The 27,652-nt window shown below is 44.1% G+C and overlaps 1 protein-coding gene across 10 annotated transcripts in view; it reads left to right on the forward strand.

Annotated features, from left to right (window-relative positions):
* Positions 1-27,652, forward strand: part of MTCL1 (microtubule crosslinking factor 1) — a 130,092-nt gene that overhangs the window by 6,605 nt on the left and 95,835 nt on the right. For 7 of the 10 annotated variants that reach the window (XM_030810745.1, XM_030810742.1, XM_030810744.1 and 4 more), the window contains exons 2-3: positions 4,800-5,024; positions 6,832-6,990. In XM_030810745.1, coding sequence (XP_030666605.1) covers positions 4,800-5,024; positions 6,832-6,990 — 384 coding nt within the window. The other 3 variants (XM_030810751.1, XM_030810748.1, XM_030810749.1) reach the window with 3 other exon arrangements.

A 27,652-nucleotide genomic window follows, 5' to 3' on the forward strand; every position in this document is an offset into this window, starting at 1 on the left:
GAGTGAGACCCTGTTTCTTTAAAAAAAGGGGGGAAGGGGCACAAGCATCTTTGCTGCACATTGCAGTGTCTTCCTAAGAACCAGTTGCCCTAATGGATATGCTCGTGTCTTGTCGCTTGTCGAGCTGTAAATGTTAGGCTGCTTTTATTGGTTTACACTGATGGTGGACGTTTAAAAGTACAATTGAAGGTCTATTATTGTTTCATTTGTCCAGGTTGAAGCAAATAATTTATAGTATTTACTCGAAAGAGTGTGTGATTGAAAGCAGGCAGGCCTGGGTTTGCAGTGTGACTTCAGTTTACTAGATGTGAAGCTTTGGACACAGGTAACTAGCCTCGGTTTTGTTTTTTTTGTGTATAAACTGTGTAATGTGTTCCTGATAGGGTTAGTAATGAGGATGAGGTGCTTAATAAACGACGCCTGTTCTGTAAATTTAGATTAAATATGAATTGTAAGAGCAGTGATTTAAATACATGCAGTTATGGTGCATTGGGCCATTTTTATACTTCTGTGAAACACTAGACTGGGTAATTTATAAAGGAAAAAGGGTTTAATGGACTCACAGTTCCACATGGCTGAGGAGGCCTCACAATCATGGTGGAAGGCAAAGGAGGAGCAAGACACATATTACATGGAGGCATGTAAGAACATGTGCAGGGAAACTGCCCTTTATAAAACCGTCAGATCTCTTTTGAAACTTACTCACTGTCACAAGAGCAGCACAGGAGAAACCCGCCCCCATGATTCAGTTACCTCCCACTGGGTCCCTCCCATGACACGTGAGGATTATGGGAGCTACAGTTCAAGATGAGATTTGAGTGGGGACACAGCCAAACCATATCATATGGTCTCTCCCTAATTTTCTTTTTTCTTTTCTTTTTTTTTGAGATGGAGTCTCATTCTGTTGCCCAGGCTGGAGTGCAGTGGCGTGATTTCCGCTCACTGCAAGCTCCACCTCCCGGGTTCACGCCATTCTTCTGCCTCAGCCTCCCGAGTAGCTGGGACCACAGGTGCCCGCCACCAGGCCTGGCTAATTTTTTTTATTTTTAGTAGAGACGGGGTTTCATCGTGTTAGCCAGGATGGTCTTGATCTCCTGACCTCGTGATCTGCCCGCCTCGGCCTCCCAAAGTGCTGGGATTACAGGCATGAGCCACCGCACCCGGCCCCTAATTTTATTTTCAGTAGAACTAATGTTGGTGATTATTTGTGCCAAAAAATACTGCTATTTACATCTGGCCTGCTCAATGATGTGGAGGTGTGGGTGCATCTAGCCCTTGAACAGTTTTCGTAGCCTGTAACATCTGTATGAAAATGCAGCATTTAACATTAGGGTGGATGTGGGCTGTCCTGTTGCAAAGTCTGAAAGCTGGAGACATTTTATACCTGGAAGCTGTATCTTGCATCTTAGGGCTATATTGCATTTTAAAAACTTTTGTCTTAGTTGCAGATAATCCCAGGCATTAATGACTTTGGCAGGCTTTCTGGAAAGAAAAGCAATCACAAACCATTCTTTCCATGAACAGAATGGCCAGAGTCAGTGTATATTTGTATGTATGGATATACATGTACGTATACATATACATATATTGACTTAGTGTTGAACATTTAGTGATTATTGCTTGTATTGAACTGATTTGTATTAATGACTCAGTGAAACAATTACCTCTTTACTCAGAAACAAGCATTGCGATTAGGTTCTTTCTCAAAGTCTGATCCATTAGTTTCATGGATGGGGTGTGAATCAAACTTGACGTTGATTTTTGAAGATTCAGGACTAACTTCCCACTCTATCCAAAGAGTGACAACCACAAGGCTCATTTTAAAGCCTTCAGTCTGCAGTTGACCTCCTCTAGGAGTGGGTAGTGCAGGGGCACAGCTCCCATAGGGCGTCTTCAGAGCCTCGGTGATCAGGCATCAGTAACAACTTCCTGTTTGTGGGAGGTTTGCGGAAGGTTGTCAAGCACTGTCCTGAAAGAGCTGTGTTCTCTGGTCCCCTGCAGAGCCCAAACCACCCATTCTGTTTATGTGCGTTCAGCTGATCAGCTCCTATGCTCAGTCCAATAACTTCCAGTTCCAGCAGATCTTCCCACAAGGACCAGGATTTACCAGAAGAGATTTCCATGGAGGAAAAAAGAAATGAAACTTGGTTAGAGTTCACAACATTTTCAGTATTAAGATTGATCTTTCTTAAGACACGTTAGGACATCTTATACTTTTAATATTTTCATCATTGGTATAGAAATTCTGTAGGTACACTTAGGAGCCAAGAAGAAGAACATTTTATGCATTCGACTACTGGGAAGTTGGTGAAGCTTTCTTCTTTAACATCTGTTCTCCTTGGTAGCCTATTGAAACAGGCTCCGGTTGAGTCCTGGTCAAGTGAGTAGCTCATTCTCTTGATGGGATAGTGTATGCAGAGTGGAGAGAACCTACAGGCTGGATTGGGGGATGAGTTGCCATATCTATGCCCTTTCCAGTAGACCACTGTGTGCAGCTAAGGTTGACTGAAGCATCATCGTCACCCCATTTTGTGCCAACCCTTATTTTTCCGTAAGGATTCACATTTTTATTTGTTGTGTTTCGTGTACTTAATCTTACCTAGGATAAACACATCTTCAGGAGATTTCTTTTTGTTCATTTTTTTTTTTTTTTTTGTCTGAGGCTCAGATGTTGGGCACCTTGTTCTTTATTGTTAGTCAATCCCTGGTTTTAAGAATAAATACAGGATTAGCATGAGTGGTAAGAATCCAGGAACAAACTGAATAGCAGGACGAGAATGGACAATTACGGTGTCTAAGTGTAGGAGAGATTTTTTTTTTTCTTGAACCTTAATTGAATAAAGTAAATGGGAATAACTGAGTGCATGCTATTCTGGAGGCATCTGAAACTATCAATTATGAAACTAGTCAAGGAAATCCCTAGAATGTTTCCTTAATCTTCCTCCTTCCAAATTGTTCCTCCTTTAAATCTTGTGTAACACTTCAGAAGAGTGAATATCTCATACCTGCAGCTACATCTGTGGGTTTGGGAAGAAGCTTTAATCATTGGGCTGCAAGACTGGAACAAAGCGAGCGTGCAGTTGTGTCTGATGTTAGTCGCCTTTCTGATTTGGTGTTTGTAAGTGTTCACTGGCACACCTGTGTATTCATTCAGCAATATTTGTTGAGGACCTACCGTGTGCTCCTTGCTGCTCGGGATGCAGAGAGGAGCAAGACAGACAAGCTTGCTCCCCTCTGAAGCTTACCTTGTTAGTGTAGGTGACAGAGAGTAAGTAGGAAAAAATACCAGTACTATTAGATGGCACTCAGAGGTGGGAAGAAAATAGAGCCAGCAAGAGACTAGAGACTCAGGGGCTGATGAGGGTGGCCAGGGGAGGCTTTGCATGACCTCAGATTATATGATGTAATGAGCTCTGCAGAGATCTGGAGTGGGGAGTGTTTTCAGAAGTGGGAATAGCAGGTGAGGTCTTGAGGCCTGAAGAAGCAAAGGTGCGAGCAGTCTCAGACCCTGCGAGGCTAGTCGTGGGCAGGGAGGGTGTGTGGCCAGGAGGCTTGGAAAGAAGGAAGCCACTGGAGGGTTTGAGTAGGGAGTGAGGTGGTCTGATTTGCACATTAAAAGGATCACTCTGCTGGGTGGGGGACAGACTGTAGGAGGATTAGAGGGCCAGCTGAGCAGTGGGCACCTGTGTGTCTCCACTTACATCTGTGTGTGGCTCCCCTCCCCCAGGGATGGAGGCCTGGACCAGGGTGATCCATCCGGAAGGGGCACAGCTCTGGCTGAGGGCTTGGCTGCAGAATGGGAGGAGAGGGGGAGCCAGGAATGAAATGACTCCTTGGGTTTGCCTGTATTCAGGGTGGACAGCAAAGAGTGGAGGGGTGGGAAAACCAGAATAGGTGAATGGGAAAAAACAGACCCCATGTGTATTTAAAATAATGGAAAATGGGCCGGGCGCTGTGGCTCATGCCTGTAATCCCAGCACTTTGGGAGGCCGAGGCGGGCGGATCACGAGGTCAGGAGATCGAGACTATCCTGGTCTAACTCAGTGAAACCCCGTCTCTACTAAAAATACAAAAAAAAAAAAAAAATTAGCTGGGCGTGGTGGCAGGCGCCTGTGGTCCCAGCTACTTGGGAGGCTGAGGCAGGAGAATGGCGTGAACCCAGGAGGCGGAGCTTGCACTGAGTGGAGATCGCGCCACTGCACTCCAGCCTGGGCAAGAAAGCAAGACTCTGTCTCCACAAAAAAAGAAAAATAATGGAAAATGTCTTATTTGTGGATAGCGTCGCTTAGTCAATGCTGACATGTGTCTTGTGGAACAGAATTTTTGGGACATTTGCAGGTATGTTATAGTTCCAGGGCAATTAGCACTTGTTATCCTACTGAAGTTTATGTTCTTTGAAGGCAGGGTCCGTATGATTCATCTTAGTACCTAGATTATGCCTTAGAGATAAAGGCTTAGGTCAATGTTTGGTTTGAATCCAAAGGTTCAATTATCTGCAGAGTTGATTTTATCTGATTGTGTAGGGAGATGTTGGGAGTGAGATAAGTTCTGAGAGGCCACAATGAATAATCCAGTTTTTTAGCTTCTGGTTACATAAGATTTGAACAGATACTCGATTATATTATCTCATATGCAAATTTCCAGAGGTTCTGGTGCCTGTCATACAGGCGTGGCCATGAGCTGATGCGTAAGCGTGCAGGTATTCAATATTTAGTATTGAGGAGCGAGTATGAAGGAGAGACACGCCATCCTTTTTTGATGTACTTGGCTCATAAATCTTCTCTGTCTGGTTTGCATAGGATGAGTTAGATGAACTCCGTGCTGAGATGGAAGAGATGAGAGACAGTTATTTAGAGGAAGATGTTTACCAGCTGCAGGAACTTCGGCGAGAACTGGACCGCGCTAATAAAAACTGCCGCATCCTGCAGTACCGTCTTCGGAAAGCCGAGCAGAAAAGCCTGAAAGTGGCTGAGACGGGTCAGGTCGATGGCGAGCTTATTCGAAGCCTGGAGCAGGACTTGAAGGTGAGTGAGAGGGGTGGTGCGTGCACCCCCCAAGGCTGCTGTGGACTGGCTGGCCACGTGCACATCGCCCTGGTGTTTTTTCCCTGCTTGTGTCTGTCTCTACAGATTGCAGCATAAACAGCCCTGGTTTGCTTTATGGCTTATAGAGTGTGTGTAGTTGTATGACTTTGACAGCCCAAGGTTTACATTTGTCATAATATGAACTTTAAAAAAATGATGATAATCTGCCATAACAAAGAATTAATACCTGCCAATGGGTCTGACAAATGGATAGAAATTCTGCAGAAACTCTGAAAGATCTGAAATATTTTTTTAAAAAATCTATTGATTATCAGTGTAGTCAAAGGCCACTCTTAAAAGTTGACCATATCACTTAACATTTTTTTATCGTTATTTAGGTTTCTAGGATGTAGAAATCCTGACATTCCCATAACCCAAGCGAGACTTGTGTAGTGAGGATCTAACGCCAGGAGAAGTAATCACAAATTGTCTAAGGTGTCCTTGAGAACCACTGGGAGAAGTGGGAATAATGGGAAGAAATCCCAGACTTTAAGCCATTTTCTCTCCGTGGGCAGCGAGGCCCTCATGACCTGATTATCAAATCATTTATCTAGAGATGAATTATGCATACTATTCTCTTTATTGCCGGAGTACTTGTGAAATCTCATCTAGCCTTTCAGTGTGATAACAGGAAAAGAACCTTTGCAATTCTACCAAAGTTATAAACCACTAACAAAATGTCATTCAGTGTGATAAAGGGTGATTTATATTTCTCTTACAAGGCCTCTTTCCTCATTTGCTTTTAGAAAGTAAACGTGTTTAACTGCTTTGCGCATTCAAGTGGTTTACCACACCAGAGCCACAGTACAACATTTAAAACTTGACTACATTGAACATCTTATGCATACAGAATTTTTTTAATTATTATTTTAGAGATAGGATCTTGCTCTGTCACCCAGGCTGGAGTGCAGAGGCACCATCATAGCTCACTGTTACCTCGAACTCCTGGGCTCAAGCGACCCTCCCATCTTCACCTCTCAAGTAGCTGGGACTATAGGCATGCGCCACCATGCCTGGATTATTTTTTATTTTTATAATTTTTTTAGAGACAGGGTCTCACTGTGTTTCCCAGGCTGGTCTCAAACTCCTGACCTCAAGTGATTCTCCTTTATTTGCCTCCCAAAGTGCTGGGATTTTAGGCAACTTACTTGTTTTGTTAGCAGGTAGGTTCAGTATTACTTTAGTGAATAGAAATGTTCATTTGTTTATGTCCTGAATGACATTTTGTTAGTGGTTTATAACTTTGGTAGAATTGCAAAGGTTCTTTTCCTGTTATCACACTGAAAGGCTAGATGAGATTTCACAAGTACTCCGGCAATAAACAAAATTATTTGAATTTCTCACTTAAAGCCCGTGAGCCTGGGCAGAATTGGCATGGTTGGTGATCATCTGTGAGGGAGGAGGGTTATCCAAAGTGGGCTTTAAAAACAATTTATTTATTTTAAAGCCATTTAAATTTAGCAGTTGCGGGGGTTGTATACCAACTTGAGTGACACTGATGTTAGCACGTTCTGATAATGCACCACCATCAGACCAGCCAGAGTGGCCTTTTAGTCCAGATGTTGATTTCATTTTTAAATGAATCTCCTACTCCTTTTAAAAGTAAGTCAGTTATATATTGCCAGGGTCTTTGCTACGTGGTGTAATATCATATTACTTAATGATTTTGCCTCTGATGTTGTCTGATAGTACCCTTAGCACACAAAAAGCCTCATATCCTGATAATGATTTCTGTGGGTCGATGCAGGTAGCCAAAGATGTATCTGTCAGATTGCACCACGAACTTAAGATGGTGGAGGAAAAGCGCTCTAAAGCTGAGGATGAAAACGAAACTCTCCGACAGCAGATGATTGAAGTGGAAATATCCAAACAGGCCCTCCAGAATGAGCTGGAGAGACTGAAAGAGGTAATCCAGAACTGTGGGAGTCCTGCCCCCTTGGATTTTATAAGGAGGAGCTTGGAACTCCAAGTACCCCCTTCTCATTGTGGTCAAAAGCTGAGATTGGCAAACTGTGGCCTGTTTGTTTGGCTCAGAAGTTAGATTGTTTTTACATTTTTTTCCTAGCGTGGTAAACAAACAAGCAAACAAGCAAAACTCACAGGAAAGAAAGCCCCCAAAAGCAGAGAAGACTATGGATTCAATACTGTGTGATGCTTGCAAAGCCTGAAATATTTTCTATCTGGCCCTTTACAGAAAACGCTTATTGGGCCCTGGTCTAAAGCTAGTTTTTGTAATTACCACTCAGATGAGCTGACCATTAATTCCTTTGATGTGTCCAAGTGGAGCCTATTATTGCTAGAATATAGAATTAAGAAGTAGCTTTTTTCTCCAGAGTCTTCTCCAGTGAGCTGGAAAGTATGTTACGGTTGTCTGTTAAAGCTGTGTAAACAGACAATGTATATAACACTACCTATGTAGCTAAAATGAGTTAAATATAGACATTTTTAAATTTTAGGGAGTGATTTTTCTAGCATAATCTGGAAAATGAATATATATTTTTTTCATTTGCATATAGCAATGCAAATCCTGTTTTGTTATTGACTTCCATTATAAGATTAAAGCTGAGTGTTCTCTTGGAAAATGTCCTGCGTGTGTTGAAATTAAAAGCCTTTGGCGAAGGCTTTAAGCTCACAGTGAATTCTGGCGTGTTACCTGCACCTGCCAACAGCCTTGCTTAGCGGCTCATTTTTCCTTTGGAACAGTTTCCTGATTCATACAGTTCTTCCCTATCCACGCCCCCTCCCATCCGCCGCACCTGGTTCTGGCCCGCATGGGCTCTCGGTGGAGTTGTGCATGTGCAGTGCAGACCCTGCCCTCAAGGCGCCTCCAGTTCAATCAGGCGGACAGATAACAAAACAAACAAATCACAGCAAAGTAGCAGGCGTGCCCCTCTCTGCTTCTGCCCCCACCCCTCTGCTCACAGCTGCCTCGGCCTCCCTGCTTTTCCCACGCATGCCCTCGCCAGAATGTTCTTTCTCCAGGCACTCACCTGTGGTTCATTCCCTTATCTCTTTCGGGTCCTTGCTGAGATTCACTCAGCCCCTCCCCTCAACACTCATGAAAGTTGTCGCCATCTCCACCCTGGCCAGCCCTGTTCACCTTCTCATCTGACATACGTGTTCTGGGACATTATTTGTCTATTGTCACCATTCATCTGACAATGCTGTGTGTTTTCTTTCTCTGTCTTTCATCCCTCCCCTCCTTTACCGGTGCCCCTTCGGATCACAAGCTCTGTGGGGCAGGGACAGGGGCTTTGTCTGTCTGGCTCACTGTGGGGCCCTCATGCCTGGAACAGTGCCTGGCAGATGCTGGGTGGAGAAGTGAATGAAGGGGGCAGAGCATAGAGCTGTGTGATCAGAGCATGCCTGGGAGATGAGGTGGCCTCCCAGAGGAAGAGGTTAGCTTCTGGGAGCTTGCTTTCATCACAGGTAACCCTCACCCCTTAACTTACACTTGTGTCTGCTCCCAGGACTCGAGGAATTTGTCTTCTAATTGAGGATCTACTTCCCTCCTGTTCCTTTGTTCTGAGTTTGCTGGAATAATTTTCTTTCTCAGTTTGAGCCTGACCTCAACAGTTAGAGGGTATAGAAAATAGTTTATAGTTGACTCTGGAACAACGTGGGGATTGGGGATGCGGGGGTCACCTCCTGTGCAGTTGAAAATCTGTGCATGTCTTGTAGTCCTAGATACTAGGGAGGCTGAGGCGGGAGGATTGCTTGTGCTCAGGACTTTGAGGCCTTGCAACACAGCAAGACCCTGTTTCTTAAAGAAAAAAAGAGAAAATAATGTATATAGCTTTTGACTCCCCCAAAACTTAACTAATAATAGCCTACTGTAGACTGGAAGCCTTACTGATAACATAAAACGGCCAATCAACACATATTTTGCATGTTGTATGTATTATGTACTGTATTCTTATAATAAAGCTAGAGAAAAGAAAATGTTAAAATCATAAGGAAGAGAAAATATATTTACTATTCTTTAAGTGGAAGTGGATCACAGTAAAGGTCTTCATGCTCACAGTCTTCACGTTGAGTAGATGGAGGAGGAAGAGGAGGGTTTGGTCTTGCTGTCTGAGGGGTGGCATAGGTGGAAGAGGATTTGACTATAAGTGGACTTTCACAGTTCAGACGTATGTTGTTCAAGAGTCAACTGTAGAAGTATATTTTATAAAATTTTATATGTGTATACATTTGTGTATAACTATATAAACATAAATATATATTTTAAGTAGGTGAAGATTCTTTTGCATACATTTACATGGATTCGTGTAGGATTTGGCATCTCTTTGGAGGAGGAAACGATTATTGTTACTCTTGACATTCAAAAGCAAGGCCAGGGTGAGACAAGTATCTTCAGAGAGCCTGATGCTGTCTTAGGGTGGATGTAAGGAGAGAACGGAGAGGGATCAGCCCTCCCTTTGTGGGTTAGAATTACTGAGAGGAATTGTTCCATTGGGATGAAATAAGTATTTTACTTCAGAGTTGCAGTCAGGGTGGTGGGACCGCATATTTACACCAAACTTCTAAATGAATCATAGAACTGACAGGAGTCCCAGGAGGGTTAGATGCTGGTAGATTAAACTGGAAGCAGAGAACGATGGTATCTCGTGATACAAGGTTCAAAGGTGGTGGAGGAAATATTTATCGGAAAATGCCAGCTGCTGTCTTTGTGAATGGGTTCTTTTTGCAAAAGCCAGTACAAACAGGCTGAGCTTTGCTCTGGGGTGAGGATAATATTTTTACTATCCTGAGCCTCACTTTTTGTTGTTCACCTCTGGAGTTTTGTAAATGGATGTGTGGCCTCCTGAAAAAGGCAAGGACAGTTCATGTGTTGTGTGTCTGAGCAGCAGCAGTTGTTGCAGGTGTGTGTGTGTCCCCTCGGCCTCAGGGGTCCGTGAGACAGCATCTCCATCCCTTTTCTCTGGAGCCACCACTCCCTTCCCTCTGAAGCCCTAGACTGTTTTCAGCTGCCTGGTGGACATCTCCAGTATGAGGTTTTCCTAGCACTTTAGACTCTGTCTAGAACAAACTCATCGCTCCTTGCCCCACCCTGCACCTTCTCTGTCTCCTATTTGTGAAACGGTCCCTGAGTCCTTTCAGTCCCCAAGGCCGACGATGGCGTTACCCTTAACCCTCTTCTCACCTCTTCAGCCGCTTGCTTAGTGCTGTAGGTTCGGCTTTTGCAGGCTTTAGACATTTCTTTCTCACTGATAACTGATAGGACACGGATGAACCTTGAAAATCTGCCAAGTAACAGAAGCCAGACATACTGTTTGATTCCACTGATAAGAAATATCCAGAGTAGATAAATTCATATAGATGGAAAACAGATTCGTGGTTTCCTGGGGCTGGGGAGAGGGGAGAAGCGGGACCATCTGCTTAATGGGTAGGCGGTTTCCTTTTGGGGTGATGAAAATGTTTTAGAACGAGATAGAGGTGGTGGCGGCACAACACGTGAATGTACTAAATGCCACTGAGTTGTGCACTTGAAAATGGTTTGTTTCTGTTACATGAATTTTAACCTCAGCACTTTGGGAGGCCGAGGTGGGTGGATCACCTGAGGTCAGGAGTTCGAGACCAGCCAGGCTAACATGATGAAATCCTGTTTCTACGAAAAATACAAAAAATTAGCCAGGCATGGTGGCATACATCTCTAATCCCAGCTACTCAGGAGTCTGAGGCAGGAGAATCGCTTGAACCCAGGAGGCAGAGGTTGCAGTGAGCTGAGATCGCGCCATTGCACTCCAACTTGGGCAACAAGAGCAAAACTCCATCTCAAAAAACAAAACAAAACAAAAACATTTTTCTTTCTCCACTCTGTCCATACTTTTACCAGTCTCCTACCTCAGACAAGTATTTGAGAGCTGACAGTGTGGGCTGACCATGCATGTGGAATGTGTACATGATTTCTAGTCCTTTCCTTTTGTTTTCTCTGCTCTACATGCCAAAATTCTGAACATGTCACTCTGCTTAAACAGACAGACTTGCCTTGGCTTGTCTTAACTCTTTTGCATTACACAGCGGCCTATTACCCCCTGACCCATCCCTGGCTCCCTGTTGGGTTTCCCACTCCAGGGCTGTAAATGTTGGCCTGAAGTGGAAGAGCAGTTTAGAATGATGACTAGGACTGTGTGCTCTGATTCTTTTTGAACTACTAGAGGTGTATCTTTGAAAAGTTACTTTCTCTATTCATAAAAAAGGGCTGATCTGGTTAGAATTGTCCCTTCCCACTAGCCAGCTTGCTTGCTGGCATCCTGTGCCTATTCACTCTTGGAGTCTGTGACCCTAGGCACCCACATGCCCTCTACTTGTACAAAGCTCAAACAGTTTTCATCTTTTTTTTTCTGATACATTTCTTCTAGTATTCAACTCTACCTATAGCGGAATCTCTGAAAAAGTAGAAAATGGTTAACCTGAGCTTAGTTTCCACTTCTTAAAGGTTGCCCTAATTCTTTCACTGAACAGTATTTCATTCTACCCCCAATTTTTAGAGTTCTATTGCATGCTAGACACAAATAACAACTAGTCAGGTTAGCCAGCACTTATACAGGACCATATACATGTTCTAGATCATTCCAGTGAGCTCAGGTTATTGAAAAGAGCCCCAGGGAACCAACTAAGAGACGACTTCTTGCGGCCACCTTTCCTCAAGCTCAGAAAATGACATAGATTCCCTGGGTTTGGTTGAGACTTCTTTTGTGCATAGTAAATCATCAGATTTTGTAATGATTCCTGTGTGCTTGAGACGAATGTGTTTTGGGGTACAGACTTTGATTTAAATCTGTTAGATTGAAGACAGTTGTAACACATAGCAAAAAGGGCATCATCACTCAATATACAACTCTACAAAGGTTTTACAAATACACAAAGGTTTAATAAAGTAATGCTTAACTTTGTTATTTGGGGTGCATTCTGATATTTTCCATTCAGCTAAAACAATTTTTTAATGGTGGTTGTAAGATTGATTTATAGTTCATTAGTGTGTTGTTGCAATTTGGAAAAATGTATTGACTCATTTGTTCGCTGTTTTCAAATTTTCTATATCCTTTATAGCTTTTTTCCCATTATAATTGTGTATTTTAATTTTATTCTTGAAATTTGTCAAACTTTGCCTTATGTATTTTGATGCCTTTTTTTTTGAGATGGAGTCTCGCTCTGTCGCCCAGGCTGGAGTGCAATGGCGTGATCGCGGCTCACTGCAAGCTCTGCCTCCTGGGTTCACGCCATTCTCCTCCCTCAGCCTCAGGAGTAGCTGGGACTACAGATGCCAGCCACCATGCCCAGCTAATTTTTTTTGCATTTTTAGTAGAGACAGGGTTTCACCATGTTAGCCAGGATGGTCTCAATCTCCTGACCTCGTGATCTGCCCTCCTCGGCCTCCCAAAGTGCTGGGATTACAGACATGAACCACTGCGCCCGGCCTTGATGCCATATTTTTAAGTGAAAACAGATTTAGGACTCTTCCTTGTGATGAGTTATTCCCTTTATCAGTTGGTAATGACCTCTTTATTCTAATGTATTGCTTTGTGCTGTAAAGTCTTTTTTATCTGCTTTCATTATCTATACCAAATTTCTTTTGGGTAGTATTGGCTTGGGATAGCTTTTTTTTCTGTTTTTTTTTTTTTTATTTTTATTTTTTCTTAAACAACAGACATTTATTTCTGACGGTTCTGGAGGCTGGGAATTCGAAAATCAAAATGCTAGTCAGTTTGGTTCCTGGTGAGAGCCTTCTTCCTTGCTTACAGATAGCTGCCTTCTTGCTGTGTTTTCACATGGCAGAGAGCATGAGAGTGAGAATAAGAGAAAAGAGAGCCAGAGAGTGCATGTGCGCGCGCGCAACAAGCACATGTTCTGGTGTTTCTTCCTCTTTTCGTAAAGATATTAACCCCATCATGGGGCCAAGGCTCCACCTCCATAGAACATCACGCTGAGGGTCAGGGCTTCCACATATTAATTTGGGGGAAGGCATAAGCATTCAGTCCATAATAAGGGGGAGAGTGGAGAAAGCAAGTTAGGAGGCTTCTCCAGTAAATCCTTGAGAGAGATGGTGGTGGTCTGAACCCCAGGGTTTTGGTAATTCTTTTTAAAATTCCTTTAAATTTCAGATTCGGAGGCATGTGTGCAGGTTTGCTGCATGAGTATCTTGTATAACAGTGAGGTTTGGGCTTCTAGTGCACCTACCACCCAAGCGGTGAACACTGTACTCAGTAGATAATTTGTTTAAATCCTCACCACCATCCCACCCATTCTCCCCGCTTAAGGACTCCCCAGTGTCTATTATTTACATCGTTGTGTCTGTGTTTACCCATTGTTTAGCTCTCACTTGTAAGTGAGAACATGCAGTATTTGATTTTCTGTGTCTGAGTTATTTGACTTAGGATAATGGCCTCCAGCTCCATCCATGTTGCTATGAAAGACAGGGTTTCATTCTTTTTTGTTGCTGCATAGTATTCCCTGGTGTATACCACACTTTCTTCATCTTATCGTCTATTGATGGATACTTAGGTTGATTCCATGATTTTGCTATTGTCAATATTGCTTCAATAAACACATGAGCGTGGGAGTCTTTTTTATGTAATGATTTCTTTTGGGTAGATGCACATTAATGAGATTGCTGGGTTGAATGGTAGTTCTATTTTTACTACTTTGAGAATTCCCTATACTGTTTTCCATAGAGTTGTACTAATTTACATTCCCACTAACAGTGTATAAGAGTTCCTTTTTCTCCATATCCATGCCAACATCTGCTGTTTTTTGATGTTTTAAGAACAGCCATTCTGACTGGTGTTTGATGATATCTCATTGTGGTTTTCATTTGCATTTCTCTGATGATTAGTGATGTGGAGCATTTCTTCATGTTTCTTGGCCACTTACATGTCTTCAATTGAGAAATGTCTGTTCATGTCCTTTGCATGGCCTGAGATAGCTTTTCTATGGTTTCTTTAGTTTCATTTTTCTATGTCATTATGTTTTCAGTGTATTTCTTCTGAACAGAATGTAGCTACATTTTTTAAAAATGGGATCTGAGACTCTCTCTTTTTTAAACTGATAAATTTAATCCATGTATATGCATTGTGGCTACTGATGGTTTGAGTTTATTTCTGTCATTGCATTTTATGTTCTTTATTTTCCCTGCTTGCCCCTTCTTTCTCTCTCTCTCTGTCTCTCTCCCCCTTCCCTCCCCTCCCTCCCTTCCTCCCTCCCTCCCTTCCCTCCCTCCGTCCCTCCTTCCCTCCCTCCCTCCTTCCCTCCTTCCCTCTCTCTCTTTCTTTCTTTCTTTGACTTTTCTTTGAGTTTTTAATTCTGTGTCTTAGTTGGGAAGTTATACATTCTATTTCTGTTATTTTAATGATTACTCACATGTTTAACACGCATGTTTGAAGTTTAAAACCAGTCGTTAGCTGTATTCTCCTCCTGAAGAATACAGCCATCTTAGAAGGCTTCAACTCTAATCAAATCTTGTCTTTCATATGTTTTAGTATCATTTTAGTTTCATCTTTTTGAAATGACCTTTTAAAAACTTATTTAATAGCTAATGCTTGTTTAGATTAATTTACAGTTAATTTAATTGCCTATTTGTTTACTTACTGCTTCTTGAGTGTTACTCCTCTGAGTTCAGTTTCCTTCTTGCTGATCTTTTAATACATCCTTCAGCAGTTTTTTTCAGTTAGCAGTATTGCCTGAAATGCTTTCATTTCATATTGTCCTGAAATCTATTTAGTTGGGCATGGAATTCCAACACTTTGAAGATAATATTTTATTATCTTTTGGCTCATTTTGCTATAGAGAGGTCTGCTGTCAGCATTATTTTTATTTTTGAAGCTAATCTGTTTTTACTTCCTGATGACTCTTATACTTTTCTTTTTGTGTTTGGTATTCTATAGTTTCAGTCCACTTTATCTAGATTTATTCTTATTTTGCTCAGCGTTCACCGTCAGTTCGATAAAGTCTGTCATGAAATCTGGAGAATTCTCACTCCGAATAGTGTTCGATAGTGAAATTTTCTCTGAATCGTATTTCCTTTCATCACCTGTATTCTTTCTAAAACTTCTGCTAGTCCCATGTGGGGCCTTCTTATGTTGTCCATTCTTTTTTTTTGAGACGGACTCTCGCTCTGTCGCCCAGGCTGGAGTGCAGTGGTGTGATCTCGGCTCACTGCAACCTCCACCTCCCGAGTTCAAGCGATTCTCCTGCCTCAGCCTCCCAAGTAGCTGGGATTACAGGTGTGGGCCACCATGCCCAGCTATTTTTTTTTTATTTTAGCAGAAACAAGGGTTTCACCATGTTGGCCAGGCTGGTCTCAAACTCCTGACCTCAGGTGATCCACCCACCTCAGCCTCCCAAAGTGCTGGGATTATAGACGTGAGCCACCACGCCCAGCTGGATTGCTTGCTTATTGTACTGTTTTTTGAGACAAGGTCTTGCTGTCGCCCAGGCTGGAGTCGAGTGGTGTGATCACAGCTCACTGCAGCCTGGACCTCCTTCGGCTCAAGCAGTCCTCTCGACTAAGCGCCTTCCACCCCCACCTCCGGCCCCGAGTAGCTAGGCTAGTGCCACCATGCCCGGCTAATTTCCATATTTTTCGGAGAGACAGGGTTTTGCCATTTTGCTCAGTCTGGTCTCAAACCCCTGGCCTCAAGGGATCCTCCTGCCTTAGCCTCCGAAAGTGCTGGGATTACAGGCGTAAGGCCTGCCTGTTATATATCTTTTTCATTGTTGAGTTTTGCGAGTTCTTTGTACATTAAATTAATTAATTAAAATTTTTTGCCGGGCACGGTGACTCACGCCTGTAATCCCAGCACTTTGGGAGGCCGAGGCGGGTGAATCGCGAGGTCAGGAGATCGAGACCACGGTGAAACCCCGTCTCTACTAAAAATACAAAAAATTAGCTGGGCGCGGTGGTGGGCGCCTGTAGTCCCAGCTACTCCGGAGGCTGAGGCAGGAGAATGGCGTGAACCCGGGAGGCAGAGCTTGCAGTGAGCCAAGATCACGCCACTGCACTCCAGCCTGGGCGACAGAGCGAGACTCCGTCTCAAAAAAAAAAAAAAATTTTATTTTAGAGACAGGGTCTCCCTCTGTCACCCAGATTGGAGTACAGTGGTATAATCTTGGTGTACTGCCACCTTGAGCTCCGGGGCTCAAGGGATCCTCTGCCTCAGCCTTCTGAGTAACTAGGACTAGAGTTACACGCCACCGCACCCAGCTGACTGTAGAAAATCTTTTGCAGAGATGGGGTCTCGCAATGTTGCCCAGGCTGTCTCAAACTCCTGGACTCAAGTGATCCTTTCACTTTGGCTTCCCACAGTGTTGGGATTATAGGCGTGAGCCACTGAGCTTGGCGTGTCTTAGATACAAGTCCTCTGTCGGATATATGGTTTGCAAATATTCTCTCTTACTCCATAGCTTGTCTTCTCATCCTCTTACAGGGTTTTCTCAGGGCAAAAGTTTTTAGTTTATGAAGCCCAATTTATGAATGATTCCTTTTATGGTATCAATTTTAAGAGCTCTGTGCCTAACCCTACATCCTTAATATTTTCTCCTATGTATTTTTTGGAAAGTTTTATTGTTTTACATTGCACATGTATGTCTGTGATCCATTTTGAATTAATTTTTGTATATGGTATGAAACTTAGGTCAAGCTTCATTTTTTTGGCCTGTGAACATCCAGTTACTCTGGCATTATTTGTTGAAAAGACCACCTTTCCTCCATTGAATTACTTTTGCATTGTTGTCAAAAATCAGTTGGGCACATGTGTTTGGGTCTATTTTTGGGTTCCCTGCTCTGTTCCATTGATCTCTGCCAGAGCCACCCAGCCTTGATCACTTAGCTATATATGTCCTGAAAGTGCTTTCTTGGTACGGAGTCCGTGCCAGCCGGCAGTTCTGAGTCTCATTTGATCCCTCAATGGCATTTTGGCCCACTCACCTCTTTGCCTTTTGGTATGTCTGTGTCTTTCTACACAGCCCTGTCCTTATGAAATGCTGAATAAATATTTGTTCCATGGGTGAAGGTTTAATCATCTTTATTTTCCCTTGAGAAAGAGCCAAAGCATCATTTAAAAATCTCTTGCTGAGGAATTTCTGATTCTTTATATCATTACCTCAGGATAGTTAATAAAAGCCAGTAATTCCACTGTAGGTCAAGTTTTTTGACAATGACTGTGAGTCATGAAATTGCCCTGTTTGGTTAGTGATAAGCGAAGCTGCTTCTGTTCATCAGCTTCCTGAACGTCAGCCAGGCTCCTCGCTGGGCTTGGACAACGCCGGCTTGTCCCCTGTGCGCTGTACAGCTGCCTTCTTTTTATTTCCTGTGCAGTCTCACCCACAGCACCGCAGGCTCCGGGGGACCTTTTAGGGCAGATTATGGCACCCTTGGGATGGCTACCTCAGACGCAGGGATGCTGTGTGAACATTACTTTGCAGACTTCCTGAGAGATTGAAGATCCATCTATTTCTCTCCTTCTCTAAGATAGACTTTCTTGGAAGATGGGAATCTCTGATAATGTGCAGGGCATTTCAACATTTTACCTACACGTTAGAATGGAACCTCTGACTTGTAGTGAAACGGACACTGTGCTTGCTGCTTTTCTTAAAAATAATTGGCTGGATGTGGTGGCTCACGTCTGTTTTCCCAGCACTTTGGGGAGGCCGAGGTGGGCTGGATCACGAGGTCAGGAGATAAGACCATCCTGGCTAACAAGATGAAACCCCGTCTCTACTAAAAATACAAAAAATTAGCCGAGTGTGGTAGCAGGCGCCTGTAGTCCCAGCTACTCGGGAGGCTGAGGCAGGATAATGGCAAGAACCCAGGAGGCAGAGCTTGCAGTGAGCCGAGATCACGCCACTGCACTCCAGCCTTCGCGACAGAGTGATACTCCATCTCAAAAAAAAAAAAAAAAAATGATAATTAAAATAGGCGGGGCGCCATGGCTCATGCCTGTAATCCAAACACTTTAGGAGGCCGAGGTGGACAGATCACCTGAGGTCAGGAGTTCAAGACCAGCCTGGCCAACATGGTGAAACCCTGTCTCTACTAAAAATACAAAAATTAGCCGGGCGTGGTGGCAGGCGTCTGTAATCCCAGCTACTCAAGAGGCCGAGGCAAGAGAATCGCTTGAACCTGGGAGGCAGAGGTTGCAGTGAGCCGAGATCGCGTCATTGCACTCCAGCCTGGGGGGCAAGAGTGAGACTTCGTCTCAAGAAAAAAAAATAATTAAAATATAGACAGCACGTATTTCTGAATAATTCAGACTTTCACTAGGCAGTAAACTGCATCAAATTTGTAGCATTGTCTGTGCTATGGGAAAAATAGAAACTACTGCTCTTCTCAAAAAAAAAAAAAAAAATTTTTTTTTGAGACAGAGTCCCACCCTGTCACCCAGGCTGGAGTGCAGTCGTGTGATCTTAGCTCACTGCAACCTCTGCCTCCCAGGTTCAAGCAATTCTCTTGCCTCAGTCTCTTGAGTAGCTGGGATTACAGGTGCGTACCACCACACCTGGTTAATTTTTGTATTTTCAGTAGAGACAGGGTTTCATTATGTTGCCCAGGCTGGTCTTGAACTCCTGACCTCAAGTGATCCACCTGTCTCAGCCTCCCAAAGTGCTGGGATTACAGGTGTGAGCCACTGTGTCCCGCCTCAAAATTTATATTTGATTCTCTTGGGGGTCTGTTGAATTTATATGCTACAAGTCATGTTATTGATGTAATATAATTTAGGTAACTTTATTTTTTTAATCTTCATTTTTTTTGAGACAGGGTCTCACTCTGTTGCCCAGAGATCTTGGCTCACTGCAGCCTTGACCTCTTGGGCTCAAGGGATCTTCCCACCTCACCCTCTCGAGTAGCTGAGACTACAGGCGTGTGCCACCACGCCCGGCTAATTTTTTTGATTTTTAAAATTTATTTATTTATTTATTTTTTAGTAGAGACTGGGTCTCACCATGTTGCCCAGGCTAGTCTCAAACTCCTGAGCTCAAGCGATCCTCCCACCTCAGCTTCCCAAAGTTTTGGGATTATAGGGGTGAGCTACCGTGTTTGGCTAATTTGGGTAACTTTTATCTTCAAGTGCAGAATCAAGAATCAGAGAAATAGAAATGCTTAGAAAATACTCCATAGGATTCTCTACTTGAAAATAGTGCTCTTTCTTGGTGTTGCTCAGACTCAAATGAGCCATCGTACGTTGAAATGGTACGATTATGAACCAAATAAGCAGTTGTGTTGTTTTCTTCTCCCTAGTAATAAAAAATCATTCAGCATTGAAAAGATGCCGAGTTACCCATACATAGTTACACAGCCCAACTGCATGTCTCCCTGTTGGGCAGGTGATCAGGCAGCACTTGAATTCTGACCTGAGAATAAGCCCCAGATAGAGGATGGATCCCAGGTGCTGGCAGGGTGCCGCTCCCCATGGCTGTTTGTACAGGGTGGTTATTCTCCCCTGAAAGAATGTTGGGGGTGGGAGCAGTTAGGTGCGTGTTTGTTCCTTGCATCGTAGATATGCATTCGTGTGACCTTCAGCAGTGTTCCTGGGACAAGGGAAGCAGGAAATGGGGAGGGCATTCGTCAGGCCGTTGGCATTTGAACGTAGACACTGTTCATCTTTGGGTGCAGATGTGCTCTGGTCGCCCAGGCAAAGCCATGTTCATTTATCAGACATCTATCTGTGTACTGTTTAGCGCTCAACAGTTGCGGGTAGACCTTTGCCAGTTGTTTTCCCATCACACGTGGCTCATCTCTCCTGGCAGGAGGGAGGAAGGTGAGAGCTGAGGATGCAGTGCCTGGGAGCCAGGGCTCAGGGCAGCCCTCAGGACTGTCAGACCACCCGGGGGGCCGAGGTGAGACGAGGCTGGGAGTGTTTGATCCTCTGTGTTTATTCATGGGCATTAGTAAAGCTGGTTTTCATAAATGAGAGAAACAAAATCACTGCTGAAAAATCCTCCATATATTGTTTTTGTAAATTATAGGAAACATTAAAATTTGAAGATGATATAGTTTTTCACAAGTGCCTATCAGTATCTGTGTTGGCCTTGTTTTTTGTTTGTTTGTTTGTTTTTGAGAGGGAGTCTTTGTCACTCAGGCTGGAGTGAAGTGGCATGATCTTGCCTCACTGCAACCTTTGCCTCCTGGGTTCAAGCGATTCTCCTGCCTCGGCTTCCCCGGTAGCTGAGATTACAGATGCCTGCCACCACACCTGGCTAATTTTTGTATTTTTAGTAGAGACGGGGTTTCACCATGTTGGCCAGGCTGGTCTTGAACTCCTGACTTCAAGTGATCCACCCACCTCGGCCTCTCAAAGTGCTGGGATTACAGGCGTGAGCCACTGTGCTTGGCTGTTAGCATCCTGTTAATGATTGAGAACCTCAGGCACTGGCACCGAGGTGGCTACAGGAGCATCCTCGTGGGTGGGAGTGGGCTGGCCAGCTGGCTGGGTCAGTGTTGGGGCTTGGCCAGGCCATTTTTACTTTTCAATTTTGAAGCAACACTCAAGAGTTTCTTGTTTGTTTCCAAGGGTTCTCATGTGTAGGAATCTTGGTTTGGGTTTGGATGTGTCGTTTTTATCTTCCCTTGAGAAAGAGCCATAAACATTATTTTGAACTTATTTGTAAACAAGGTTACTCACAGGGTCACCTAAGTAATAAGGCCCAGTTGTCATCTAACCCTTGTGGAAACATCACAGGTGAGGGTTGCTAGAGGAATCACTTGAGTAATATGCCTGGAGCAGGGTTTCTCTGCTGCCGTTTTAGGCTGGGTCCTGCTTCGTTGTGGGGACTGTCCTGTGGACTGCAGGATGCTTAACGGTGTTCCTAGCCTCTGCCCACTACATGCTGGTAGCAGCCCCCTCCCCAATTTGTGACAATCAAGAACTCTTTTCCCCCTCCAACTCCGTTGAAGCTTTGGAGGGAAGAGTCGTCGCTTGACCCTGAGTACTTTGTGTTGAAGGATTTCAACTGTCTTGAAGGGTTTATTTGACAAGATTGTGGGTTGACCGCACAAGGTTTGTTCTAGCACCTTAGGAAAACTCTCTCGTCTCCCTTCTTACTGTCTCGGGTCACACCCTGCTCCGGAGCCATCCCCGTGAAGTCTCCAGCTTGGCTCATTATGTATTTTCTGAAGGGTACCTTGCATTTTCTAGCTGATTGATGAGATGGGTAGAAGGTGACACCCATGTTCACCTTTGCTCTCAACCTTTTGCAAAACACCCTTTTAAGTGACTCTATAGATGTTTGGGCCCTTCTCTGTGAGAAGATTAGAGGGCAGCAGTGCCAGGAGCAGGTTTTGACAAGTGGTTTCTTGTGCCGTCACTTTTATTGAGGCGGTGAAAGATTGTAGAGTGCGTGCCCGGGATCAAGCCCTTGCCAGTGATGCCAGGCCCTGGCTGCACGGTAGCATCCCTGGGGAGCTTTTAAGAATCCTGCTGCCCAAGCTACACCCTGGCCCTTACATCAGACCCTGGGGGTGGTGACCCAGGCATCTGTGGTTTTTAGAACTTCCCCGGTGGTTTCAGGTCAGCAGCAGTGTGCCTACAGCATCTCCTTTGCAGAAACTAACAATTTTCCACCAGGAGAGGGGCTGGGAGTTGGTCGTATTAATGAAGGGTAAGTGTAGGAGTTTCCCAAACTGGCATTTTGTGAACATGAGGCTTCAGAGTCACTTGTTTGGACAAATGACCTCTTTCCGTCAAAGCCAAGGCCCCAGACAATTTAGCTATGATATATAATTACTCTAATGAGTTAATAAGTTCACAGTCATGAGTTTTATATTTCCAGGACTACAGAAGTTGTAAAGGACAATAACTATATGGTTTCCTGTTACAGTTTTCCTAAAGCAAATCTGAGGTCAGATTCTAGCATATGCATGAAGGTGGCCTTTGTCTATGGTGGATTTGAACCTGCCACTCATCAGTTCTACACCACTCCTCTGCCACCTTCAGTTTCTTTTCTCCTCTGTCCTTTTCCCCTTTAGCTCAGCTAAAGAGCACACTGTTCTGGCTGTTGTGAAAGACGGCACTGAATCTATGTGGCTCTGTCCCCTGGGTCACTCGCAGATGGAATCTAACAGGACAGGAACCCTTGCTGGAATGTGAGTGGTCCCTGACCTGTCCTTCCTGGCTGCCTTTTTCAAGCCATCCCCTTCAAAGGCTGGGTTTCATTTGATCCCTGCTGCTGTAGGGGTGGTAGAACACATTTTCTGTAAAGGAGGAGGTTCAAGGGAGTTTGCCAGCCTGCGCAGGCTTACTCTGTGCATTACTTCTGGAAATTCCTCCAGTTGGGGGGTGGGCATGGAGGTAGGGATGGGAGTTGAATGAAAGCAGGAGATAGAGTGTGTGAGCTGAATGAGTGAAGGCCCGCTGAGAGCCACGGGCTGAGTGTTCCCCGACGCTCAAAGCAACCCAGTGTCAGGGCACACCTCCCCTTGAGAAACTCAAAGCTCAGGGAGAGTAAGTGGCGTGCCCCAGGTCATAGTACTTGTGAATGGCAGACAGGACCTTGTGCAAGTAGGAGCCATTGACTGTAGGGGACAGAACAAATACTTTATATATATTTTTTTAACCAAAATATCTTTTCCTTTTCTGAAAAGAAATGGGGAAATTCAGCAGTATTTTTGTGAAATGTATAAATTTGCCTACTATCATATATTAAGGCTGTGTGTGTACGAAATAAAGAAGACAGATAATTAAGTCTTTCTCCTCACTGTTTAATCCTGTGTCACATAAGCAGCCGGGGTATAGCTGCTTCCATGGACAAATCATATTTCACCTGCTCCGCCATTGATTGAAAGGTACACCATTAGGAGAAAGTAAAACATGCTGCCAATTACATGATGACATGCCATGGATCATAACATGCAGCCTGATTTCAGAGATGTTAAAATGTGACACGATGCATCTTAAAATCAGTGAAATATGGTATGTGTAGATGCTCCTTGACCTATCATGGGGTTACATCCCAATAAGCCCATTGTAAGTTGAAACTGTAGTAAGTCAAAAATACATTTAATACACTTAGCCTACTGAATGTCATAGCTCAGCCTCACCTGCCTTAAACATACTCAGAATACTTACATTAGCCTACAGTTGGGCAAAATCTTCTAACACAAAGCCTGTTTTATAATAAAGTGTTGAGTGTGTCATGTATTTATTGCATTACTGTACTGAAAGTGAAAAACAGAATGATTGTACAGGTATTTGAAGTCGGGTTTCTACCAGTAACGTTGAAAAGTTATACCTGGAACCATCATACATAGGGGGCCTTCTATATCCACGTTTTTTTTTTTTTTTTTTTTTTTGAGACGGAGCCTCACTCTGTCGCCCAGGCTGGAGTGCCGTGGCTGGATCTTGGCTCACTGCAAGCTCCGCCTCCGGGTTCACGCCATTCTCCTGCCTCAGCCTCCCGAGTAGCTGGGACTACAGGCGCCCACCACCATGCCTGGCTAATTTTTTTGTAGTTTTTTAGTAGAGACGGGGTTTCACCTTGTTAGCCAGGATGGTCTCGATCTCCTGACCTCGTGATCTGCCCGCCTCGGCCTCCGAAAGTGCTAGGATTACAGGCATGAGCCACCACGCCCAGCCTATCCATGTATTTTTAAAGTTCCCTTGGATAAGCCCTATTATGCAAATATTCCTACCTGAGTAGAAACCTCAGGAGGCATGAGGGGATTTAAAGAGCTATTTGCTGCTCTGTCTGACTCCAGAAGACTCCAGAAGACACCGTTTTGGAGTATTCCTATGAGCTGCACTGGATATTGCCTGTAACTCTGCATGTTGCCTTCCACCGTGCAGTAAAGTTCTGGGCGGGACATTCACACGCAGGACGCTGGCATCACTCTTCACTTTCATCTTCAAAGCAACAAACCAAACTAAGAGAGTCGCTGATGTCCATGATAAAGTTTTCTTGAGCTCTTGCTCTAGGCTCTGTTTTGACATTCAGTAAATAGCTTAAACAGAGACAGGGAAGTTTAAAGAGTTTTAAGGATGGGTTTAGAGAAAGCATTAAGAAGCTTCCTGTAGTAATCTCACTTCGTACCTGTATTTAAAATTCACAGCTGGTTCCAACAGCTTCTTACATCTTTAACAAACCCTGGGCTGGGCAGTGAGGGGCATGTCACGGCCGTGGGGTCTGGGCTGGCCTTCAGGGTGCATGTTCTTGAAACTCTTCTCAGAACCTGATTGATAGCAAGTGAAATGAGCAGAAACCATCGAAGATGCCAAACAGGTGACCAACATGAGGGCAGCCAGGCGTCTGAGATCTCCCTCAGTTTCCTCAGGACTGAGACGATGACTGAGGGAATGCTTTATAAACGATGCAGGCTAAGGATTGAGCACTGGGTTCGAGTCCCATGACATATACATGGGGGGAAAGTAGCCCTTGACTACTTTCAGAACTGTTCAAGAACTGGGATCATGCAGGGCTCCATAACCAACTGCAGGACAGAATCTGCTACTAAACCAAGGTCGTGGCCCATCTGACCCATGACTCCAGTTGGCTGGTGGGCTGGCTTTCCTGTCTGTTGCTTTATGGGGCCATGTCAGCATGATGAGAAAAAGTGAGTTTGGTTTAGGTAGCCATCATGTCAGTCTTACTGGAGTGTGTTTATCAACATATTTTTTTCATTTTTCTTATCTCTCCTTCAATAGTATTTAAGAAGCAACAGTTTAGTCAATAATTTCATAGCTAATATCATTTCCTTCCAGAAGAGTTTTGCCTGGTCTCACATTTCCAAACCAGAAAGCCTCTCCTTTCTCTTGGGTAGCTAAGCAGTGGGGTGGGCCTCCTCTCACCGCAAAGCTTAGGGGCCCATTCCCACCTGGGCTCTGAGGTTATTGGTGCAGTTTTTAAAAATAATTGTATGCATTAATCATTTGCTAGAAGACAATATTTGTTATTCTTGTTAAGTTACTCTATATACTAATATTCTTTGGATTTATGGGTATTATACATGTGTTTACATACAGTAGTTCCCAGTTCATGTGTGGTGGGAAACTGATGAGTAAGGAGGTGATTTCTGTCTTCTTTTGTAAAATCATTTTTATAGGTACTTTTAATGTGAAGCCCTGTGGGTTTATAGCATGATTTTTGAGGTGGTGCTCTTTCATATTTTGAGACAGACATGTTGGCCAATGGACACCAATAATTTAAAAATGACCTGGGGAGAGATTTGGAGGTCCAGTTGACCTCATATGATTAGCAAAGAACAAAGGTGTGGCATTTTTTTTGCTTTCAGAATAGAAAATAGAGACACTTCTTTTGAGTTTCTCTTCCTTTTCCTCCCCACAACACAGTTTTGCCCAATAACTGCCTTTTAAAGTTAGGTTAGACCTACCTGGTGCATTGATAAGGACGTGCTGCTTTGAGAGTGGATAGGGAGGCTCACAGAGTCCTTCTTGGCTAACTTCCACTCTGCAGCATCTACGACATCTGAAAACTAGGCTCAACAGAGTAAGAAACCACAAATTAAAACCTTGGGCAGCCAGTACTATGTTGAAGCGAGAGTCCACTTAACTCATAGATGACATCCCTGAAATCTGGACTTAGTATATTTTGGTGCATGTCACTTGTTCATCTAAAAAAAATCATTCTGGCCAGGCATGGTGGAGCACACCTGTAATCCCAGGCACATGGGGAGGCCAAAGTGGGAGGGTTGCTTGAGGCCAGAAGTTCGAGACAAGCTTGGGCAACATAGCAAGACCTTGCCTCTACAAAAATTAAAATTAAAAAAATTAGCCAGGTTGTGGTGGCATGTACCTATAGTCCCAGCTACTTGGGAACCTGAGGTGGAAGGATCACTTGAGCCCAGGAGTTCCAGGCTGTGGTGAGCTTTGATGATACTGCTGCACTCCAGACTGGGCAACAGAGTGAGACCCTGTCTCTAAAAAAATTAAAAATTAAAAAACACCCTGAAATACGGGATGCTCAGGGGTGAGGATACTAGTCAGGAGCAGGCAGGCGGCTATTTCACCAGAAAGCACACCCTCCAAGCATGTTTGGGGTGGGCATGCATGCGCAGTGGAAGAGAAGCAATACAGAAAGGTTTTCTGCTAGAATATGAATGCGCTTCCCCCTAAGAGTTCCTGTGCATACCTGTAGTGTTTATGAGACACCCTGCACTGCCTAGGATTCTTTTTTTCATGTTAATAATAAGACTGCATCTTTCGGAGATCAACAACAACATGTTTCATATTCAGAGAGGTCAGAGTAATTGAGAAACTGGCAAGTTCAGGGAGAACACTGTGAAACAGCACTGTCTGATCATACAGCCTTCTGCTCAAAGGGGAGGTCTGTGTGTGGGTTTTAGTGCTGATACCAAGAGGGCTGCCACAAATATCTGCGTTAAGGAGATTGTTTTGTTTGTTTGTTTGTTTGTTTGTTTGAGATGGGAGTCTTGCTCTGTCACCAGGCTGGAGTGCAGTGGCCTGATCTCGGCTCACTGCAACCTCCGCCTCCCAGGTTCAAGCAATCCTCCTGCCTCAGCCTCCCAAGTAGCTGGGACTAAAGGCGCATGCCACCATGCCCGGCTAATTTTTTGTATTTTTAGTAGAGGTGGGGTTTCACCATGTTGGCCAGGATGTTCTCAGTCTCTTGACCTCGTGATCTGCCCGCCTCCGCCTCCCACAGTGCTGGGATTACAGGCGTGAGCCACCGCACCGGCCAAGGAGATTGTAAAGAGGAAATGAGAGTAACATTTCTTTTCTGGCTGTAATTAAAACAATTGCTTTGTCCTTGTAAAAGATGTTAATGTCTCCTCCAGCCCATCCTGCTGAGTGAATTTGGAGGCAGGCATCATAGTAATTGGTTAGTCAAGAAATAGTCGTATATTGCTCTTTTTACTCACTTATCTGTAAGTTGTTTTTAAAGCAGATTGTTTTCCCTTTAATCAGAATCCAGTCTTTAGAAGCAGGAACCCTCTGAAGCATCCGGAAATCCTTGAGAAACAAGACAATGGCCAAACATCGGTTTTATTTGTATGTTACAGCCCTGTGAGGCAGATGAATTATTTTATCACCCTCGTGGGACAGATACCATGAGGCCCAAGGAAATGAAAGAACTCGATTTTTTATTTTAGTTAATTAATTAATTAATTTTTTGAGGCAGAGTCTTGCTCTGTCACCCAGGCTGGAGTGCAGTGGCACAATCTCAGCTCACTACAACCTCCACCTCCGGGGTTCAAGCGATTTTCCTGCCTCACCCTCCCCAGTAGCTGGAATTACAGGTGCCTGCCATCACACCTGGCTAATTTTTGTATTTTTAGTAGAGACAGGATTTTACCATATTGGCCAGACTGGTCTCTAACTCCTGACTTCAGGTGATCTGCCTGCCTCGGCCTCCCAAAGTGCTTGGGATTACAGGAACAAGCCACCACAGCAGGCTGAAAGAACTCAATTTTAGATTACTCCTGTTATGAAGCTGTGGGACTCTAGGCTTCCTGAGGGCAGGGGCTGTGCGGTCTTCTTTGTGGAATCCACAGCCATAGCCTAAGGCAGTACCTGGGATGTCCTAGTTGCCCTTACATTTGTTGAGTTGAGTTGAAAAGTGAACACCAAACCAGATCTTTTGCCTCTTAGGTCTTC

The sequence above is a fragment of the Nomascus leucogenys genome, chromosome 4, assembly GCF_006542625.1.
Source record: "Nomascus leucogenys isolate Asia chromosome 4, Asia_NLE_v1, whole genome shotgun sequence".
Lineage (NCBI taxonomy): Eukaryota > Metazoa > Chordata > Mammalia > Primates > Hylobatidae > Nomascus > Nomascus leucogenys.